Consider the following 20,034-nt stretch of genomic DNA (forward strand, 5'->3'; position numbering starts at 1 on the left):
GAGCAGTGGGCAGCATTTATGCTGCAGCGCCCGGGGAGCAGTTGTGGGTCCGGTGTCTTGCTCAAGGGCACCTCAGTCGTGGTATTGAGGGTGGAGAGAGCGCTGGACATTCCCTCCCCCCACCTACAATCCCTGCCGGCCCGAGACTCAAACCCACAACCTTTGGATTACAAGTCCGACTCTCTAACCATTAGGCCACGACTTCCACGACGAATGTTTATTATTTTGGCATTAGCTCACCCCTGAAGATTTTGCTTCAGATTATTTAGTTTTCGTATGTTTTGAATATATTGTGTATCTCAGTCGAGAAAGGTGGATACAATTGCAACAAAAACGAATAAGAAAACAAGGAAAGAAAAAATAAAGTGAGCAATTAAGATGACGTGGTTGTGTTATTTATGTTACACTCTGACCTAGACCAGGGATTGTAACAGAAGTGAATTGGTGTTCTGAAGTGAACGAGTGTTCACTACAGAGAACTCAAGCGCTTCAGGACTTCACTATCAGACATCGTCAAGCTCTCCTGAGAACATTGAAGATGCTCAGACAGTGGATCAGCTTCATCCTTGTGATGAACTGCAGAACCAAAAAACATGGTGTGATTGTTTTTCAGACTTGTGAATCAGTTCAGCTAATCATGAACTTGAGCATGAAGTGTGTGTGTGTGTGTGTGTGTGTGCACTTGGATGGGTTAAATGGAGAGCACAAATTCTGAGTATCGTCGCCACACTTCACTCACTCACAGTTCCACAAACAAATAAAAAATACACCTCTGATGAGTGACCCTTAATGTGTTCACATGCTCTAGAAACAAGGGCTTTTTACCAGAGACTTGTTTTGATATAGTCTACTATTTATATTTATAACAATAATCAAGAATGCCATAATCGAGAATGATTAGATGTCAAAAAGAATTAAACAACTTTTTGCCATCATGGTCACCTGATGATGATCTGAGCCAAATTTGGTGAATATGTATGTTTGCAACGAAATTCAAACTGGTGGACAGGCAATTCAGCTGACACTTAAATCAATCAAAAACAGCAAATTAATTTTCAAACATGTTTTGTGCATATCTATATACACACATGGCATACATACCTACCCTTATGCCGATGACACATAAGCGAGCTTCGTCATGTATCAACGCATGTGTAAAACTCATTTTACAGAAAAAACTACTAATATGCAAAATGACTGGGAAGCAACTCTGCCCCCCAAAAAGACAGTCTCATTATTTTAGGCTAAACATTTCAGAAGATACCAGCCAAAAATAAATTCTCATGCATTAAATAAGAACGATTCAATCTATTAAAACAACCTTTGGTCACATTTAGCCCTAAAAACAACATCTGCCGCCGAGGCTAAAGATGAACTCTAAATCCAAACAGCAAAGGACTGACTGTCGTTTGCGTGGGCTTCCTGGACGTTGGGTTTTTTCTGTACGTGTGTGTGTATGTGTTTGACTAAACCAGATAATAATGTGTGAGTTTGTAAGCGATCAGAAGAATGACATTTTAGCACAACAGAGCACTACTACATAAAGATACGGCAGAGAAAAGAGAAAACACTTGCATTCCAATGAGTTTATTCTGTAAAAGTCTTGTCAATAAACAGGAAAAACAGTTTACATGTAGCTACAAACTTCGAAAATGCAACATGTATGAGGGCAACAAAAATTGGAACGAAATCAAAACCACATTGGTGAATTTACCACAGATGTGTCATCTACTATCATCAAAAATAAATAGAGTATATTCTTTATAAAACAAAGATAAGAAATAAAAAGGTAACAAATCAATGGCACGTTTTCCATCGGGAAGAGGACGAGATCGGCGCCGTCTGATGAAACAGACAGACAGAAGAACATCTGAAGAGAACGGAGCTACGGAATGGAAACAGAAGCCGGCATGCCACTAGAAAAACAACCAACCCACGACACACGAACAGATATTTCACGTCTTAAAAAGATGAGCAGTACCTCTAGCATCGGGATAATAGTACAGAGGTCCTAGAATCTACACCCAAATCAAACGTACAGGGATAAATGGAGTTACAGCGATACTTCATACGGATTCTACGGTTTCCACTCTTTTTTCTCTGATTACGTAAAAACGTGAAAGATGGCCATGTCGTTTAACAGATGAACGTCTGACCTACAATGTGTTTGTTCGTTGTGAAAGAAAGAAAACTGTAGCGTGACAGAAGAGGAATGACTGAGAGATCTGAACGTCCGCTGCCGAGGCTAAAGCTAAACTCTAAATCAAAACAGCAGAGAGGAATGACGGTCATCTGCGTGTGTGTGTGTGTGTGTGTGTGTGTTTGACTGAACCAGTTAGTAATGTGTGGGAGTTTGCAAGCGATCAGTGTAATAAGATGCATTTACAATATCACATATTAGCGTCAGGAGCCGGCGTCTGACGATGGTCTAGTGATCCTTCCGGAGCGACAGATTCTGCTGGAAGAGAAAGCAGCCGTCAGACACTCGTTCTTCTGTGATTCTGCCAAGTCAGACACGTTCCTAGATCTAACATCTTTTGTTGATCCTGGAACACTACATGACTGTCCAAAACATAGACCTAACCCTATCCCTGCCCCTAAACATAACCCTAACCCTAAATCAGAGAGAAAGGATAGCTGAATAACAAGGGTGCAGAAGCACCTAACCTCAGCCTAAAACAGACATCTCCTGTACATTTATCCCTCAATTCTGATTGGGATGTTGATCCAAGAACATGTACTTGTTGAAATCACATTCACTGTTCTGCTGTGACACATGGACTTCATTCACTCTCTCTCTCTAATGCTGAGGAATATTCCTCCCTGACGCCATGCTCCTCCGTCACACACTGGTCTGAGGCAGGAGTGTGAGCACAGATTGTTATTAGCCACTGTTATTGTGTATATATATATATATGAAGCATAATAACATGATTATAAATGAAAATAGGGGGCCTTATTAGATTAGTCTTAAAAAGTTAGTCGTCTAACTCAAACTTTTAAAGTCAGTTATAAAAAGGGAGAATGGTCTAACTTGAATACAAATAAGGAAGTCTGATCACCTCTTGGCTACCTACTAGTTGGTCAAACTAGTTCTTAAAGTTTTTTTCAGCTGCTTCCACACAAAATCTTCACTTGTCACACAGTTTCTGAAAGCTGACACTCAAGCAGCAGAAGCACACACCAAATCTACAAAACCAGACACTAATTCTCAGCCTTTGACTCAGGTTTCAATTTCATAAAACTCTTTTTGCAAAACACAACACAGTTCTCTATGAAACACAAAAATCTAACAGGAATTAATATTACGGCAAAGGTGTTTGCAAATGTTTGCTTTTGAGATGTGTTTGTGATATTTTAAATGCAGCGCTTCATTTTGCAAGAGATGTGAGGCGTTTTGCATTTTGTGTGCAATTCTTGGATTTGTGTGTAAAGTTTTGAAAACAAGAGGCAAAGTTTAGAAAATTTGTGTAAGCAGTTGAAAAAAAACTGTAAGACATAGTCTTAAGTCTTAACATAGTAGCCGTATATTTCTGTGAAGGCTCTGATGAACTCGCTGCCGTTTGCATTACAGCATCACTTCTGTCCTGATAAACGCTGTCCAGCTGCTTCGATCTGTGCCGTATAAAGCACTGTAGAAGTACAGGTGCCCTGATGATCCAATTAAGAAGATCGTCTCCTGTTAATTGCTCTTACCCCTTGACTGCATGTCTTGTCTGACGAGTTCTGGATGTTGTTGCCATGGTCACCAGCCTCTGATCCGCTCTTCTGCTCGTCTTTGCCATCCTTGTCCAGATCTTCATCCGAACCCTTCCTGGACAGCTTGGATGACATCTAGGAGAAGGTCAGAGTGAAAACAGGCTTCATTCTCACACCTGTGCTGTTGCACGATCTAGGAGCTCGCTAACCTTCACTACATACAGTTTATGAGCGCACAGGACTCTGTTTCTAGGCAACAGCTGTTGCTAAGCGAGGGCTCAGCAAGAGGTATGCTGAGATCTACACTCACTTCACAGGCTGCTTCAGCAGAGATGCAGACTTAGGTGAACGGATGCAGTCACGTCATTAGCGTGAAGAACAGATCTCTGACCTCAGACACGGAGTATAATGGGCTCATTTCCTATCGTCTCTGTCACACACCGGCTCACTGTGATCCTGTGCATATTCAGCCCCATGCTGACCTGGAGCCTGAAGTGACCTTCAGCATCACTTCGACTGAACACGTTCATCCATATAATCACTGAACACACAACTGAATATCAGATCCTGTAACTGCATCACACAGTGTGTGCGCTCCATGCTATCTAAACACCTGCTGGAGTTTTTGCTGCTCAATGTTTGCATGATTCTGCTGTAAAGATAAAATATATCTTGACACAGAACTCACAGAAACACGTTCAAAAGCCGCTCAGGTACCTTTGAGGATGCGCTTTTTTTTCGCTTGGATGCGACCTTGTCGCTCTTCATCTTGCCCTCCTCCTCCTCGCTGCTGGCGTCAGCTGCGTTCCCTCCTTCTCCCTCGGTCTCAGACGAGCTCTGCTGCTGCATCACCTGAAGCACAGGTGCGGTCAGACGGACACAGGTGCGGTCAGATGGACACAAGTGCGGTCAGACAGACACAGATGCGGTCAGATGGACACAAGTGCGGTCACACAGACACAGGTGTGGGTCAGACGGACACAGGTGCAGTCACACAGACACAGGTGTGGGTCATACGGACACAGGTGCGGGTCAGACGGACACAAGTGTAGTCACACAGACATAGGTGCGGGTCAGACGGACACAGATGCTGGTCAGACGGACACAGGTGCGGTCACACAGACATAGATGCGGGTCAGACGGACACAGGTGCGGTCAGATGGACACAGGTGCGGGTCAGACGGACACAGGTGCGGGTCAGACGGACACAGGTGCGGGTCAGACGGACACAGGTGCGGGTCAGACGGACACAGGTGCGGTCACACAGACACAGGTGTGGGTCAGACGGACACAGGTGCGGGTCAGACAGACATAGGTACGGGTCAGACGGACACAGGTGTGGGTCAGACGGACATAGGTGCGGGTCAGACGGACACAGTTGTGGGTCAGACGGACATAGGTGCGGGTCAGACGGACACAGGTGTGAGTCACACAGACACAGGTGCGGGTCAGACGGACACAGGTGTGAGTCACACAGACACAGGTGCGGGTCAGACGGACACAGGTGTGGGTCAGACGGACATAGGTGCGGGTCAGACGGACACAGGTGTGAGTCAGACGGACACAGGTGCGGGTCAGACGGGCTCACACTGCTACTCTACTCACCTGGAAACCGGTGAATTTGACGCCAGGGTTGTTTTCGATCTCCCACAGGCCTTCATTAAACCCTTTCCTCTTGTTCGACTTGCCAAACTTGTCTTTGTATTCCTTGTAGGGCAGCAGGTCTTTAGGGCCCAGGAAGGCACTGTGGAGACACACACGCTGATTATTGCTGCTTTATACATATCGCTGAATCACAAACACATTCCAGACTTACGTCTCATGGGTACCAAAGAAGAAGATGGGGTATTTGTTAGCTGGTGGCTTCACGGCTCCCTCTGGCAGCTCGTCAATCTAAATGATCAGGAGGAAACACAGTTAAACTCTAATCAGGAACATTATTCTGAATGACAGTTTTACACAGGTTTTAATCCCTAATTCTACAAATCGCCTCTGGTCCAGTCACATTATAGATGCTTTACACGCTTGTTGTCTTTAAGAATGCGTCTCTGTAAAACTCAAAGAAGCACTTTGTGGATCTGGTGTACCGACGAAACATGCTACCTATCAGATTGTGCTACCAAAAATATATTTGGATTGTTTAAAGGGTAAATTTAGGGTGAGAGTAGGTAGGTATGGGTGGGTAGTAGGTTTAGGGTTAGGTTAGTTATAGACATTAAAAAAGCTTCAAACCACACGAAAAAGGTGCTTGTAGCACAATCTGATGGGTAGCATTTTTCGCTATCGATTGGGTAGCACAAATCATCAGAACTATCAGAGACTGATCTGAGAACATGGTGAGCTGCTTTCGAAATGAAGCTAAAACGCTGTTCTGGGCCCAGATCATCTCTCTCACACTCACACTCACACACACACGCACATACACACGGCGCGGAACGCAACGGTTCGCTCCGCACTGCCGCGGGTTCGAGTTCGGAGGAGTTCGGTTCTGAATGAACCGGTTCGGTTCCGGCGCAGGCCAAACGGGCGCTTCCCGGCCCAGATGAGGAACAGCTGCTGCCCCAATAACCCCATCAGCGGCAAAAACACACACCAACAGACCCAACACACCCCCGAACCGGACCCGTCCCGAGAGCCAAACACTCCATAAACGCCTAAAATAACGCAGAGCCCCGAACACAAGAGCGAGCGGATCATCTGACGGTAGGCACAAAAGCAGGCTTTGTCGCTCTCGATTCGCGCGTCGGAGGATTTACCGACGCATTACGGAGTATTATGTTCGCTTTGCCTCGGTTTCGGCCCGTGTGTGCAGCGGCCGCTCCGCGCTCCGGTAACGGCCTCCGCGCCGCTCCGCTCCGCTCGGCTGCTGCTCGTACTCACCCTCGCCGGCCAGTGCGGGTATCCCTTCATCTTGGCGAAAACCAGGTCTCCAGCTTTATATTCCCGGGGCCGTGGGCGAACCATAGCGACACACACACTCACCGACGACAAATACTGCACGATATTCCGCGGGCGTCGAGCTCAGCGGCAGATGATCGACCATCAATGTTTTGATCGCAGTTAATAAGGAAATAAATAATGAAAGAGTAGAAAGGGCCTGGAGAAACACCTCTTCTCTCGTCTTCTTCCTCCTTAAACACTACAGCCCGATCCTTTCGCCGTGCAATGTTTAGGGAACGTTTTATTTCCTACTTTTATTCTGTCATTTTGTTGCAGAAAAACACACAGAGCACGTGTTTCAATTCAACATGAGCTTATTTTTAAAGGGGAAACAAATACAATTAGAACCAGAACTGCAATAAAAATCTCCTTTACAGAATGTCCTTCAAAGATCAATATTTAAGCCAAGAGTTTCATTCTGACAGGCTCCTAAATATATTCTTCCAACAGGAAATTTACATCTAATAATGTTAAAATAAAAAGGGTTGGGGGTTACAGATGTGCTCATCAAGAGAAGCAGGCTGGTGTGGAGGCTGTGGAGGATCATTAAAGGCCAAAGCAACAGATTGAGAGTCTGTCTGTATGTGTGCATGTGCTTTACTGAGTCAACAAACCTGCATATTAACAAGCACAATACTCAACAAGAAACGCTTTTGATGAGAGCGAATGTGTTGTAGAAACGAGATTTCATTTCAGTAACACTATACAGTTGTGGTCAAAGGTTTACATGCACCTTAAATCTGCAAAATATTATGTAAATACATATAGTCCATCTCTTAATGCATTTAGTTTCCTTCTGGAGCATCAGAGAATGTTTGAAGCTTTTGTAATAATTGAGTCCCTCAGCTGTCCTCAGTGTGAAAAGATTGATCTCAGAATCACAGTGACTGCTGGAAAGGGTTCAACTTTGCAAAAGATGTTGAAAACCAGAGAGTTTGTGGGACCTGGAGGATTTTACAGAAGAACAGCAACAGGACAAACAAGGAACCATCGCAAAAAAAACTAGGTAATGACAGTATTTAAGAAATTAAGCATAAATGTAAACTTATGAAAAGGTCCATTTTTATAAATTCAGCTATTATTTTATGTATGTAAACATTGTTTTTGTAAAAGATCTTATTTTGCAGATTCTGTAAGCTGTATGTAAACGAGCTGTAGGCTCCTGTTATTGTCTGTTTTCTCGCATGAAAGCCGGTCCACAGACAGAGGATCTGCAAAACACTCGGAATTAAGCACAAATCATCACATAACAAACACAACTTCAGCATCTGAGTGCAACAATATTTACAAAAAGCTCTAATAAAGACTATTCATGGACTTCAAATCAAAAGTTCAGGAAAAAGATGATTTTGCATTTGAGATTATTCCTACTAAACACATATTCTCCAAACACACAGTTACCAAAAGGCTGACATTTCCTGGATGTAAAAGCAAAGCGACTGACTGATAGTGAGTTTACAATCTCAATCTAACACTGCACGTAATGATTGATGACAGCTAACACACCCTCAACAGTGCTCTTTTACCTCTGAAATATCATAAACAGTTTAAGAACAATACAGTCAGCAATTAACTAGACTTTTGCCCATTACCCAGATTACAGTCTCCACTGTGTTCAACACGTGTCTGCTTACGGCCCAAATGTCAAAACCAGGGAATTACCAGGCGATTTGTAAATGTGTCTTTCTTGCATTGTCACAGTTTCTGCATTTTGTTGTTCATGTAAACACGCTTCAGGATTTGTTATTGCCAGTTAACTTTCAGTAAATTAAAATGTAATAATTGCAGAAAAAACTGTTGAAACTTTTGAGATTTACAGGCTTATTTCAGATCAAACTCATTTTCACATAGAGATCGAACTGTTCATTTCGTGTAGAAATGGTTTACAAAAGCAACAAAAAGAATGTAAAGAGCAAATCAGTCACGGTCTTTAGGATTGAACAGATGCAGAACCACCACCAAATAAACATCATAATGGAGAGAATATTTTCACTCAAATCCCATATTAAGGTTCGATCATGTCTGAATGTTGGAGCTTTAGTGATTCTCATCCACTCCTGACAGACCATACTCCTAAAGCTGTGGAGGACAAACAATATTAAACGTTTAAAAGAGACATCAACATGCTATTACTGTCTACCTTTACCCGATTCCTTAATGAGTAAAACAATATTAAATGTTAAGCCAAATAAAGTGTTCGTTAATGTGTTACTGAATTTTTCTTCAGCAGTTTAACATTCATTCTTTACAGTGAATTAATGCTTCAGTTGTTGCCATTTGAGAATTTTCAACAATATTTGTTTTATTTAACATGAGCATTCATCAGTACCACTGTATTAATTCTAACCTACAGCAGGAGTTGATGTCTCTGACCAGCAGATACTCTCTGTGATGGATCTGCTGATAACAGTGTTGTTCTCCTGTAGGGTTAGCATCTCACTGACACACAGCTTCTTCATCAATACCTTCTGATCACATCCAAGACTTTTACAGAAGCGTTTCTTTTCATAATTTTTCACTCTTACCAGAGTAATGGGATCCTCTGGAGCTGTTAACTAACTGCTCACAGACTTCTTCATGGTTTCAATGAGTTTATTTCAGTCATTTCACAGAAACAGCAACTACTTTGATTTAAAGGGTCATGAAACCCAAATTTTTTTTTGAGATGTTAGCATAAATGAACAGGTTGCACGTCAGTGAAAACAACAATAGCACTCATTCTGTCTATTATTAAGGGAAAAGTGTTTTTTTGTTTGTTTTTTTTTTGGAGCAATTTCGTTCTTCCGGTTCAAAAAGAAAAGTTGAACCAACATCACGAAAAGCGATGTATATATGTTCATTTGCAGTGGTGATTTGCTGCCGTAGCTGGAGAGCGCGCGTCTGCATCATCAGTTTTCCGAGCTTTTCTCAGTATTAGCTACTCATGAGAATGAAGTCTTGCGATCCAATCAGTACGCTGTATTGTGCATGAGGTCGTCTTACAGCAGAGAATTCAAATCTCATGAAAGAGCTTCTGCGCTGTCAGTTAATTTCTGTAAACATGGCCGTAACAATATTTAATAGGTAACAACACGTGGAGCGCCCAACTGAAGAGAAAAATGCCCAACTGAAGGAACGGATAGCTGCGCTGGAAACATCCCGGGCTGACACTCACAAGTCCGGGGTAAGTATACAGCACGCTGCTAACACTCCCACCACCTCTACTCCGTGTGTTTCTCTGCACAGACCCTGTGCACCCAGGACTCGATCTTCCCAGATGTCCTTCACTCCGGCGCCGGGACACCACGGACCCTGGGTGCTGCAGCAGTGGAGGACGCGAGCCAGGCCTCGGGTGACGACTTCTCCCCCCCCTGTCTTCGAGATCTCCACAAGGAACAAATTCGCCCCCCTCCGCGAGACAGAACGCGACGTTGTGATAGTTGGAGACTCCATTGTCCGGCACGTCCATGCTACGCTAGCTGAAGGTAAAGTACACGCTTCTAACATCCCCACCACCTCTACTCCGTGTGTTTCTTTGCACAGACCCTGTGCACCCAGAACGCGATCTTCCCAGATGTCCTTCATCTCCACCCGGAACCGCTTCGCCCCCCTCCGCGAGACGGAACGCGATGCTGTGGTCGTGGGAAGCTCCATCGTCCGGCACGTCCGTGCTACGTCAGCTGAAGGTAAAGTGCACACTCACTGTTTCCCCGGTGCACGTGTTCTCGATGTTTCTGCGCAGATACCTGCGATCCTGAAGGGCAACGAGAACATCGGTGCTGTCGTGCTGCACGCGGGGGCCAACGACATCAAGCTGCGGCAGACGGAGACACTGAAGAGGGACTACAGGAGCCTGATCGAGACGGTACGCAGCACATCGCCCGCGGCGACGGTCATCGTGTCAGGACCGCTTCCCACGTATCGACAAGGAAACGAAAGGTTCAGTAGACTTTTTGCTTTAAACGAATGGTTATCGTCATGGTGTAAAGAACAGAAACTGCTCTTTGTTAATAATTGGAATCTTTTCTGGGAGCGTCCTAGGCTTTTCCGTGCTGATGGCCTGCACCCCAGCAGAGTCGGAGCGGAACTCCTGTCGGACAACATCTCCAGGACGCTACGCTCCATCTGACTAGTAAGCCAATTCTCAAATAACTGCTATGACGACTTTTGTTCTACCCACTTAAAAGATAGAAGTACTTGCGTTGTCCAATCTATACAGACTGTGTCTGTTCCCCGAATAGCGAGGTCAAAATATAAATTCAATGCAGGATCTAGAAAAAATCTGACCGTGATTAAACCAGAAAAACGCAAAATAAATGAACAAAAGCAATTTTTAAAACTTGGGCTCTTAAACATTAGATCACTCGCACCCAAAGCAGTTATTGTAAATGAAATGATCACAGATAATCATTTTGATGTACTCTGCCTGACTGAAACCTGGCTTCTAAATGAGTCTACTCCACCAAGCTACTGTTATAAACATGAGCCCCGTCAGACTGGTCGTGGCGGCGGTGTGGCAACAATATATAGTGATATTCTCAATGTTACTCAGAAAACAGGATACAGGAGGTTTAACTCATTCGAAATACTTCTGCTTAATGTTACACTGTTAGATATGCAAAAGAAATCTCTCCTATCTCTTGCTCTGGCTACTGTGTATAGACCGCCAGGGCCATATACAGATTTCCTAAAAGAATTTGCAGATTTCCTCTCAGATCTACTAGTTAATGTTGATAAAGTGCTAATTGTCGGAGATTTTAACATTCACGCTGATAATACAAATGATGCGTTAGGACTTGCGTTTACTGACCTAATAAACTCTTTTGGAGTCAAGCAAAACGTCACCGGGCCCACTCATCGTTTTAATCATACGCTAGATTTAATTATATTGCATGGACTTGGATCAGCGCCGGGAGATGACGTATGTGTCCCTGATCGTAGGCAGAGGCCAAACACCTGGATGAACGCCAGAGACAGATCCCCATTGGACCCCGCCACTTAGACAGCCATCGGAAAAGACCACTGGACCCAGCTGAGCCCATTCAATCTGACTTGCTGCAGTTTGGAACTGAACTGCTGGTTTGTTTGGCCAGAGGAGAACTGGCCCCCGACTGAGTCTGGTTCTCCCAAGGTTTTTTCTCCATTCTGTCACCGATGGAGTTTTGGTTCCTTGCCGCTGTCGCCTCTGGCTTGCTTAGTTGGGGACGCTTCATTTCCAGCGATATCGCCGACCTTATTGCAAAGACACTATTTAAACTTATTGACACTTTATTTTCCTTTTTTTTTTTTTTGATATTGTGCAGTGCTTTGACACAATTTGCATTGTAAAAAGCGCTATATAAGTAAATGTGACTTGACTTGACTTGACTACTCATATATATATATATATATATATATATATATATATATATATATATATATATATATATATATATATATTAGTGCTTTTCTCACACTGGTGGGGAATCTCCTTTACTCTTTCTAGCTGATGTGTTGCAAACACACTGCAGTATGAGCGCAGGAGACAGTCTGTGTACATGGGAACCAGCAGGTGGCCTTTACTCACAGACTGATTGATTCATGGATTTCTGTTTTTTAATTTTAAGGACATTAGTTTATCGAACAGTTTGTAAAGATGGCCCCACCAGTCCTGAAACTGTAACGGTGATTCCTCAGTTCTCCACTAGGTGGAGATGAAGACCCAATTATAAATGACTACGATTGCAACAAAAGGCAAGAAATAATTTGATAAATGAATCTGACACATTATAGAAGAAGAAGAAGCAAGAGCTTTTATTGCCAAGTATGCTTGTGCATACAAGGAATTTGTTTTAGTGTCATAAGCTTCCAGTTCACAGAGACAACAAGACACACAGACAATAAAAATAAGATCAGAATAAAAAAAATACACATATGTAAATATAAACAAAAAATTGAAAAAGAAAAGAATAACTGAAACATAAATGATTGTATATACAGTTGTCCAATAGATGATAGAATGGGATAGAATAAAAGGAGATACAGGGATGTAAAAGGATGGAGGTGGTAGCAAATAAATATAAGGTTATTGCACATTGTTATTGCATAATGGGGGGGGGGGGGGGGGGGGGGTGGCATTTAACTGTTCATAAGTTCGATTGCCTGGGGCAAGAAACTGTTCTGGTGCCTGGCTGTTCTGGTAATTGTGGCTCTGTAGCTCCGGCCAGATGGCAAAAGTTCAAAAAGTGTATGACTTGGATGTGAGGGATCTAGAGTTATTTTCTGAGCCCTTTCCTCACTCTGGATGGATACAGTTCTTGGAGTTATTATATGAATTATTACAGTTACAGTTCTTATATGAATCCAAATGGATATATATGAATTTTGCATTTGCTGTTTATTCATACATTTATTGTAAATGTGTATTTGTACACATTTGTACAAAAATGTACAAAAATGTTTTTCTGTTTCATTTATGCTGCTGTTTGTGCTAGATTACTAAGAAGAGGTGATTTTAAGTTTATTATTTGAGTGAAGTGTGTCATTTTCTCAGAGACATTACATATTTGTAAAAAAAAGGTAATGCAGCGGGCCTGTGCATGTGTTTGTGCCTTCATGTGAAGTTAGTTTTACGCTGCTGTTAATCCCAGTGTCAGAGCCGCACCAGAGGGAACGGCATCATCGTGGCCAGAGGACGACGCCACACAGTCTGAATAAATTATCTAAATGTTTGTCGTCTTTTTTTCCCTGCAGCCTCGACACGGAGGGATTTCAGCCCCTCAGCACATGTAATGCAGCCAGACTGAATTGTGGGAAATGAGGCAGACGACCAGTAAATAACAGTTGCCATGATGCCCCTCAGCTCCCGCCGCACTGCCACCCAAACGCCAGCCTGCGGAAACAGCGGCCGGCCTCCACAATTTCTGCACTTAACACTTGGCTTGGCGCATGACAGGTGCTTATTTTCCTGCACTGGGGGCTTGTGCATTTGAATAGAGCCGCTGCTCTGGCCATCATCATCATCCTCACTGTAACACCATCGTCATCTGAGACTGATCATGTAGCCAGACAACCTTAATCTGACCTTTATACCTTTCATCTTTACATGTGTATAAGAGAAGAGCTATGGGGAAAAATTGGAAGGACAGTTAAGCAGATGTGTTCTGCTCTCATCATCAGGTTTATCTAGTGAAATGCTTGTTGTTACTCATGTTTTCCTCACGTGATCTCCTGTGTATGGAAATGAACGGCTAATGCTTTATGCTCTGTATATGTGGATTTAACTTCTGTCCCCATCTGTTGATTTCAGATGTAGAACAGTGTCCTGCTGGGCCTCGACACAAACTAAAGCATAAACACGTCATCGCTCAGCTGTTAACATACATGACTTAATCAGCTCTCATTAAAACTGCTCAGATAGCTCATCATAATTTCGTCAGGCTGAACCTCATCACTCCAGCAGTAATATATTTCACAGCTGTAAACAGGTTTAGAAATAAAAATCTACTATGGCAAGGAACACATATCAACTCACTAGCCAATACTGGCAGTTTATGATTGATTAAAGAACCTTGCAAATTGGACACATCTTTAAAGTGTGAACACACAGTTTTCTGTAAGTGTATATGCACACCTAAAAATAGTGTATTCTGTTTTCAGTTCAAATTTCTTTATTTTATTTGGTTTGAATTAAGTAGTATGAAATAATAATTATAACAATAAATAAAAAATATGCATTTTTCCAAACACCTACATTCAAATTCATTGATGCCACTTTGTTCATTCTTGAAGTGATCTTTACACTATTGAGTAGATTCGTTTTCCTGGAGTACCACCTTGAACTTGCACGAGTACAGAATCACGAGAGTCCAGAATAATGAGAGTACTGAATAAACTGTGAGTACAGAATAAGGAGAGTACAGAATAACGAGAGTACTGATTACAGCACGAGTACCGAGTAACGAGAGTACTGAATACAGTGCGAGTACAGAATAACGAGAGTACTGAATAAAGCACGAGTACAGAATAATATGAGTACTGAATAAAGCGTGAGTACAACATAATGAGAGTACTGAATACAGTGCGAGTACAGAATAACGAGAGTACTGAATAAAGAACGAGTACAGGATAATGTGAGTAATGAAAAAAGCGTGAGTACAAAATAATGAGAGTACTGAATGAAGCGTGAGTACAGAATAATGAGAGTACTGAATACAGCTTGAGTACAGAATAACGTGAGTAATGAATACAGCACAAGTACAGAATAAAGAGAGTACTGAATACAGCTTGAGTACAGAATAACGAGAGTAATGAATACAGCATGAGTACAGAATAATGAGAGTACTGAATACAGCTTGAGTACAGAATAACGAGAGTAATGAATACAGCACGAGTACAGAATAACGTGAGTAATGAATACAGCACGAGTACAGAATAAAGAGAGTACTGAATACAGCTTGAGTACAGAATAATGTGAGTAATGAATACAGCACGAGTACAGAATAAAGAATAAAGAGAGTACTGAATACAGCTTGAGTACAGAATAACGAGAGTAATGAATACAGCACGAGTACAGAATAACGTGAGTAATGAATACAGCACGAGTACAGAATAAAGAGAGTACTGAATACAGCTTGAGTACAGAATAACGAGAGTAATGAATACAGCACGAGTACAGAATAAAGAATAAAGAGAGTACTGAATACAGCTTGAGTACAGAATAACGAGAGTAATGAATACAGCACGAGTACAGAATAAAGAGAGTACTGAATAAAGCGTGAGTACAGAATAAGGAGAGTACTGAATAAAGTGTGAGCACAGAAGAAGGAGAGTACAGAATAATGAGAGAACTGAATAAAGCGTGAGTACAGAATAAGGAGAGTACAAAATAACGAGAGTACTAAATAAAGTGCGAGTACAGAATAACGAGAGTACTGAATAAAGCCTGAGTACAGAATAACAAGAGTACTGAATAAAGCGTGAGTACAAAATAACGAGGGTACTGAATAAATCGTGAGTACAGAATAAAGAGAGTACTGAATAAAGTGCGAGTACAGAATAAAGAGAGTACTGAATAAAGTGTGAGCACAGAATATTGAGAGTACTGAATAAAGTGTGAGTACAGAATAAGGAGAGTATAGAATAACGAGAGTACTGAATAAATCGTGAGTACTGAATAAAGCGAGAGTACAGAATAAAGAGAGTACTGAATAAAGTGCGAGTACAGAATAAAGAGAGTACTGAATAAAGTGTGAGCACAGAATATCAAGAGTACTGAATGAAGTGCGAGAACAGAATAAGGAGAGTACAGAATAACGAGAGAGTACAGAATAAAGAGAGTACTGAATAAAGTGCAAGTACAGAATAAAGAGAGTACTGAATAAAGTGAGAGCACAGAATATCGAGTGTACTGAATTAAGTGTGAGTACAGAATAAGGAGAGTACAGAATAACGAGAGTACTAAATAAAGTGCGATTACAGAATAAGGAGAGTACTGAATAAAGCGTGAGCACAGAATAAGGAGAGTATAGAATAACGAGAGTACTAAATAAAGTGCGAGTACAGAATAAGGAGAGTACTGAATAAAGCGTGAGCACAGAATAAGGAGAGTATAGAATAACGAGAGTACTAAATAAAGTGCTAGTACAGAATAAGGAGAGTACTGAATAAAGCGTGAGCACAGAATAAGGAGAGTAGTACAGTACAGAATAACATGTGAGTACAGAATAGTATGTGTGTGCGATGGACAGTCTGTCCGCTAATTTTCAGAGAGAACAAACAAAATAAACAACAAAATAAATGGTATTTTATATAAAAAAAAAGTCTTGAAGAATTATTTTTTCTGTTTTGTTTTATTTTTATGGCATCTGCAAACAATCATTGACCAGTAAAACTGAAAGCTATTTAGTGATACAGAATTAATAATAAATATATTTCAGTCTAAGCAGTTTGATAATCTGGTTTGTTTCTGTTGTTTTCTTTCTGCATGGCCGGTAAACAGCGAAACCGGGCTGTACGACATTTGCACCTTTGAGCTATGAAAGCTAAAGGCAAGAAGATAACATGTGCATAGAAATGAGAGTTTGATGCTTTAACACTCGCTTTGTCGGAACGGAACACAGTGTCCTGATAAATAATTAAAATCCTCAGCACAAGATTTTCTCGCCTTGATCGCATTCCTGGATTGTGATCACGATCGTCTCGTTGAAGTCCTTACCTCTCACGCTCAAAGTTACAGTCCCAGCTGTCATTCCCGTCTCCCATCGCTGTGGTTGACGATTCAGAAACATAAATGGGATCACACCTCTTTTTGTCCTTGTCAATCACTGGAGCGGCGTTCCTGTCTCCGGGCCACAGGCGGGACTGTAGGGAGGGAGTGTCACATGGCATTACGGTCCTGCAAACAGAGCAAAAAGCTGCTTTTGAACATAACAAAAACTAAGCAATGCATTATTAAACGGGCAGATCAGGCATAATTTGAGTAAAGATGTTGAATGTTGAGCCACGGGTTTCAGCAGCGAGCAACAGCGACTGCTCAGCCGCGCTCAGCATGAATAAATGATGACCGCAAGATCAGCGGCGTCCGATGTGAGCCGCTGTCTGACGGACGTGCGCGAGTCCGGCTGCAGCGTCTCACACACACGGTCCTGGGGCCCGTCTTCCCTCGGTTCCGCACAACTCTCACCTGATTCGTTTGCAGTAGATGCAGTGTGGGCAAAAAGAGCAGCAGAGTTTCTGGAGGCCATGAGTGTGTGTGTGTGTGTGTGTGTGTGGTTTCCTCTGAGGGGACACCGCTCTGATTAGCCTGTTTGGGACACACACTCACTCTCTTGCTGACCTTGAGAACTTCTTCCCACCGTCCTTGAATTCCTTGAAAAAATAACAGGCAATATTCTCAGTTGCACCGCTCTGTTTGTGTGTGTGTGTGTTAGAGAGAGATGGTGGCTTTTATAAAGCATACATTTGTACTGTAAATTACATTAATGAAATAATGACTAATAATATTAAAATCAATTCATCATTGTTTCTCTGTCAATAATGATTGTTTACAGTGTTCTTTACAGTCTAAACAGGAAGGATGTTTCAGAGGCATCACGAGTCTAATTAAAAACCATTTCTGTAGCAGTGTAAAAGTTTCTATATAAACCACGAGACAAGCGAGAATCATCAATGAATTGACTTTAACAGGAAAAATTAATCTTTGTTATTGTCCTCTTGCATTATTGACCAACTATTTTCCAGTTTGACACTGTAAAGCTGCTTTGACACAATCTGTATTGTGTAAAGCACTTTAGAAATAAAGGTGACTTGCCATATTGTATTTAACAGAGATGTGGCCTGTTTTGTTTCTGTTAGGATAATATCCTAGTTAATTTTCTGTTGAACAGCTGTATGTGACGTGGAACGATTTGCACTTCCTCGCGTCACAAAGATAATTTGGGATTCACGTTTGAGAGGATCAATGAATATCGTCGACTCCTTCAGACACGCAGAGTCTTGTGCTGCTCGACTGAATTCTGAAATCTAATGAAACGCTCCGCTTTATTCCCCCAGTCTGTTTAATAAAACCTTATAGAGAAGAAGACACAGTAAGAAAAATAATTTCACGTCCTGAAAGCGATAAATGTGAGCGATTATAGCAGACCTGACACATTTGGACCGAAGTGAAACGTGTTGCTCAAAACGATTTCAAGATGGATCCTCCTCAAAAGACGGTGGGCATTTTCAAAAGGCACGCATCAGACGCTCGGAGCTTATTGTGGAGCGCAGACATCTCTGGTCAAGCCTTTTGTTCTCACTTGGGAACCACTTATAAGAAAACTAGTCTAGGGTTTTAGCTCTAAAAGCTCATGCCAATAACGATGTTTCCATAGAAATCCAAGCACACGGCCGGCTAAAACGTAGCATGGAGTCTGTGCGATCCGAAGGACCTCTGACCTCTGACCTGCTGCTAGATGATATGGATCAATAGGACCAGTTAAAGTTCTTTGAGCTGAATGGAAGTTTGTGAAAAGAATAACTGCGATTCTTCAGCCAGTAAACAGAGCTGTGATGCCAGTGTCAAACGCATGAATAGAGGCTCCATTTCAGAGCTGCTGCAGTGTGACTCTAAAATCTGTTTTTCCCTCAATCCCTTCGCTGTGATCGTTGTGTGTGTGTGTGATCTTTGCTTTTTTCCTGAGCTTGGGTGACTTTATGTTTCTGTGTCTTTGGAGCTGAATTGATGTGAGTGCTGGAAACTCACTGTTGGACTATGTGTGGAGCATCCTGACGGTGAGTGTGCAAGCAGACAAAGGTCAGAGGTCACAGACTCGTGTTTTTAGCAGAGCTGAGATGGAGGCGAGGCCACAGGGCAGCGCGAAACACATATACACACACACACACACATGCGCTGCATTAATAACAAAAGCAGAAAATATCCAGGAGACTGTATCTGCTTTGTGAGACTGAGTCATTTCACAATGGATCTTTACTGAATCTGAAACACTCATGACGCTCCGTCTCGACAAATCATTTTAGTCAATGCAGAATGATTTTTCAGTTTTATGTTAGAAAATTCCAAATACCATTTTCTCTTTACATAATTCATGATAAATTATTTAATATAGAAAATACATTTAATTGTTTTTAAGCGATTCTTTGTGTATATGTGTGTGTCTATCAGTGTGTGTGTGTGTGTGTGTCTATCAGAGTGTGTGATGGGTTCTGTGTGTGTGTGTCTATCAGAGTGTGTGACAAGTTCAGTGTGTGTGTGTGTGTGTGTGTCTATCAGAGTGTGTGATGGGTTCTGTGTGTGTGTGTCTATCAGAGTGTGTGACAAGTTCAGTGTGTGTGTGTGTGTGTGTGTGTGTGTGTCTATCAGAGTGTGTGATGGGTTCTGTGTGTGTGTGTGTGTGTGTGTGTGTGTGTGTGTGTGTGTGTGTGTCTATCAGAGTGTGTTATCAGTTCTGACAGGTCCTGGTGGGCTCGGCTGGACTCAGCAGAGGGTCCGATTGATGTGGTTAAAAAGATGAAAAACAAAAAAAACATCCTCAACACTCATTTACATTTACTGGACTTTCAGTTACATTAGTACAGGTTATATTTTAGCAAAGCCTTTCTGATTTTTTTTCTATTCAGTTACATTTGATAAGATTGTGTGTTTCCTGGGAAAATTGTGCATCCCTAACTTGGACTGTATGATCTGCTTTATTTTTCTGATCCACTTTTAGTTTTTTTAAAAGTTTTTAAAAGAAATCTGTTCTGCTCTTGAAGGCCTTTTTTTAAAGTAAAAAACAATATTTTACTATATTTTACAACATTTTACAATATTTTACTATTTTACTATTTTACTACTGATAGACACACACACACACGCTGATAGACACACACACATATACACAAAGAATCGCTTTAAAAAATTAAATGTATTTTCTATATTAAATAATTTATCATGAA

At 41.9% G+C, this 20,034-nt stretch overlaps 2 protein-coding genes across 6 annotated transcripts; one reads left to right on the forward strand and one right to left on the reverse strand.

Moving 5' to 3' along the window:
• Nucleotides 1–1,573: 1,573 nt before the first annotated feature.
• Nucleotides 1,574–6,955, reverse strand: LOC306888513 (hepatoma-derived growth factor-related protein 3-like). 2 transcript variants are annotated; one of them, XM_079446867.1, is made up of 6 exons: nt 6,580–6,955; nt 5,516–5,592; nt 5,305–5,443; nt 4,417–4,551; nt 3,697–3,834; nt 1,574–2,458 (listed from the first exon to the last, which is right to left on the reverse strand). In XM_079446867.1, the coding sequence occupies exons 1-6, from the start codon at nt 6,661–6,663 to the stop codon at nt 2,429–2,431; spliced, it is 603 nt and encodes a 200-aa protein (XP_079302993.1). In that variant the 5' UTR covers nt 6,664–6,955; the 3' UTR covers nt 1,574–2,428. The 2 variants fall into 2 exon arrangements, with proteins under 2 accessions (XP_079302993.1, XP_079302994.1); XM_079446868.1 differs by having other exon boundaries at nt 1,574–2,455; nt 6,580–6,840.
• On the forward strand, nt 6,154–14,340 carry LOC306888511 (uncharacterized protein). Of its 4 annotated transcripts, none has more exons than XM_079446862.1 (3): nt 6,275–6,402; nt 9,865–10,750; nt 11,560–11,979. In XM_079446862.1, exon 2 carries the CDS (start codon nt 9,896–9,898, stop codon nt 10,745–10,747), a length of 852 nt encoding a protein of 283 aa, XP_079302988.1. In that variant the 5' UTR covers nt 6,275–6,402; nt 9,865–9,895; the 3' UTR covers nt 10,748–10,750; nt 11,560–11,979. The 4 variants fall into 4 exon arrangements, with proteins under 4 accessions (XP_079302990.1, XP_079302988.1, XP_079302991.1 ...); XM_079446865.1 differs by lacking the exon at nt 11,560–11,979 and adding an exon at nt 13,351–14,340 and having other exon boundaries at nt 6,347–6,402; XM_079446863.1 differs by lacking the exon at nt 6,275–6,402 and adding an exon at nt 7,506–7,645.
• Nucleotides 14,341–20,034: the final 5,694 nt, after the last annotated feature.

Source organism: Barbus barbus, assembly GCF_936440315.1.
Source record: "Barbus barbus genome assembly, chromosome: 22".
Classification (NCBI taxonomy): Eukaryota; Metazoa; Chordata; class Actinopteri; order Cypriniformes; family Cyprinidae; genus Barbus; species Barbus barbus.